The sequence below is a fragment of the Pinus tabuliformis genome, chromosome 6, assembly GCF_031772625.1.
Source record: "Pinus tabuliformis cultivar Carrire ecotype Pingquan chromosome 6, CPIR1, whole genome shotgun sequence".
Taxonomy (NCBI): Eukaryota; Viridiplantae; Streptophyta; class Pinopsida; order Pinales; family Pinaceae; genus Pinus; species Pinus tabuliformis.
This window is the reverse complement of record NC_142292.1, coordinates 1,569,139,122-1,569,142,078: the sequence shown is the minus strand read 5'-3', so window position 1 is coordinate 1,569,142,078 and position 2,957 is coordinate 1,569,139,122. Positions and strand designations below refer to the sequence as shown.

Sequence of the window (2,957 nt, the reverse complement as noted above, 5' to 3'; positions counted from 1 at the left end):
AATATTACAGTTGTGTTAAATTCCCCAGGTCGTTAATGGAAGCCGCTTTTTTACCTCTTTTAAAAACTGGACGACTCCACGCAATGCTAGAAAGCAAGAGGGATTGCAAAGAAGTGAGCTGTGATATACCATGTGGCACACATTGCAAATAGTCACACTCTACAATGTTTAAATGCTTTAGTGCTCTTAACATATGAATGTCCCACGGTAATTCTGTAATTCCAGACCCATAAAGTTAAAGGATTTGGAGATTTACAAGTTTGGAGATAGATGTTGGTAACCTTTTGATTGGCACGTACAACAATCTTAGGCATGCAAGTTGTTTCAAACCCCAATACTTTCAGGCAATCATTGGATGGACGTGCCACTCAAATCCAGAACCTTAAGAGAGATCATGCTCTCAATCACCCTTCTTGGAATTTTTCCCAAATCTCTGTTTCTAGTCAATCTTAATGTGTAGATTTCTGGAGCTCTGAAAGACTCTGGAAGAAAAGCCAACTGGTTGTCAGTCAACAAAATTCTAGTGCGTGTCAAACATTCATTTGCATCCAATGTTGTGAGACCCTTACCTACACCACAGCAGAAGCTCTCTTCCTGCTCATCAATTTGTATTCCCCAACTGCGCACAACGTCGTGCATCCTAAAATATTGCACGGACCCATCAGTGTCTCTCACTGTCGGCTCAATCAAACAACGGTCAGCTAAATTGCTGACGTAGATTCTTCCGATCTCGAATTGGTCGTGGCCACCCTGATCTTGCAGCAGCCCTTCTCCCAACCACAAGATAGTGATGATCTCTACCCATATAATTTGGTCTTCCAGGAAGGCAGCAGCTAAGTACAGAAAGCACAATTGGAGATTAACGTTGCAGTTTCCCAGTGCGTCGTAACTCAACCTGAGGCAATCATAGACAGCTTGAAGGTCTTGCCTGTTGGTGTTCGACAACCTGTGGACTACCAAGTCCCATTCTTGTGCATCAATAATTCCTGCCATTTCCCTCCCTACTGCTTTGATTGCCAGGGGAAGCCCCCCACACTTTGTACACACAACCCTCACCTTTCCTTCGTCAATGTTTCCTGGCAGATTTCCACTGTTATGTGGAAAAGCATGATAAAAAGACAGCCACCAACTATCATCCTCCATCAAATCGCCTAATTTAATCAATGTGGACTTATCTACATTAACTCCCATCTCCAGCAACGTTTTCTGGTTCCCTGAACTCACAAAAATTTTGGAGGTGGAATGGTCGATTAGCCGGAGTAGACCCAATTCCTCCAGCAATTTGCCACCCTCCTCCCATACATCATCCAGGAACAACGCAAACCTTCTCCCCTGCATACTCTCATGCAACCATATTTTTATGGCTTCTTCATTCATATTTTGATCTAGATTTATCTTTTTATGGCTTCTAATTTGATTGGAAGAGAGTTGATTCCTAAGATTTGTGAAATATGGAGACTACGAAATAGTCAGCCAAAGCAACAATCCATTGGAAAATAAATCCCTCACCTTTTTGCTATTGAAGAGGGACTTCAGGAGGAGGGTTTTACCAGAACCCCCTTGCCAAGCATGCCAATACACGAAAAGGAAGACTCACCCTCTGCCTCCATCACTAACTTCTCTAGTGCTGCAAAAGCATTATGTTGCCCCACGATAAGGGGTTTGTTGATGAAGAAACCTCTTGAAGCATCAGGTTGGGTGGGCGTTGCAGAAGTAGAGGCTAAAACTGGAGAGGCGCACAACTCTTTGATTCTTGCAAGTCTCTCTTGGAGCTCCTCATTTTGGAGCATGCTAATCAAAGGAACTGATTGGAGATGTTCTCTGATATCTGAAATCAAACGAGTAATCCTTCTACTTGTTTTATAACGAGAAATCACGTCATACTTAGCTATTGTACTGCATTGTTATGCCATTGCTGATGCTGGTCGGGGAAGCGCATTTATTAATAGCTGAGGGTCTCAGCTTATTGTTGCTTTGAGGAATTGAGATTTTCTTGCTATTTAATTGCAAGCGATAGTGCTGGATCTCCTTCAAATTTGGCTCAATTTCCATTATCAGGCACTTCAGATTGGCCAATTCTTTCTTGCAACAGAGAGCAATGTTAACGTGATGGATGATTTGGTGGATAGCCATGTCTATGCCCACACAAATAAATCCAGATACAAAACCAGGATCACCCATGATAGCTATTTAATTGCAAGCAACAGTTCTGGATCTCCTTCAACTTTGGCTCAATTTCCATTACCAGGCCCTTCAAATTGGCCAATTCTTTCTTGCAACGGAGAGAAATGTTAACATGATGGATGATTTGGTGGATAGCCATGTCTATGCCCACACCAATAAATCTGTAACCATGGACCCCACACTCATATACATGGCATATTTCATAATCCCAACAATCAGTCAACGATGGCCAGAATAATTATTACATTCCGTAACCATAGACCCCACTCTTATACATCAACGACAATGGTATCATTTATAAGCAATTGTCTGTATGTGATATTTTTTTGAAAAATTTTCTATTTAATTTGTCTACTCCCTTAAAGACTATTTACTTTCATAATTCCAACTATTAGTAAAGACGAACAGCATAAAAAGTCCATAACCATGGCCCCACTCTCATAAATCAACGAGGATAAGAAATTACCCCACTGTTATACATCAATGTCTGCATGTGAGATTTTTTTGAAAATTTTTCTATCAATTTGTCTACTCCCTTAAAGACTACTTCCTTCTCTAATTCCAACCATCAGTAAGGACGAACAACATAATTAAATTCCGTAACCATGGCCCCACTCTCATACATCAACGAGGATGGCATTTTTTTATAAGAAATTATGATGGCATTTTTCATGGAGTTCTTTACGGAAGCGGAGGAAGGAATTTCCTAGATGGGCAAAAGTGGTTGGAATCTGGGAAAAAAAAAATCAAAAAATCATGTAGTAGCAGTGTTT

The 2,957-nt window shown here is 40.9% G+C and overlaps 1 protein-coding gene across 1 annotated transcript; it reads right to left on the bottom strand.

The window, feature by feature from the left end:
• Positions 1-348: 348 nt before the first annotated feature.
• Positions 349-1,338, bottom strand: LOC149264768 (disease resistance protein At4g27190-like). Its single transcript, XM_089400757.1, has one exon. The coding sequence runs from the start codon at positions 1,336-1,338 to the stop codon at positions 349-351; it is 990 nt and encodes a 329-aa protein (XP_089256883.1).
• Positions 1,339-2,957: the final 1,619 nt, after the last annotated feature.

What these genes read in the sequence shown, in the direction of transcription:
- LOC149264768 (XM_089400757.1), bottom strand. Translation starts at nt 1,338, where the DNA reads ATGCAGGGGAGAAGGTTTGCGTTGTTCCTGGATGATGTATGGGAGGAG.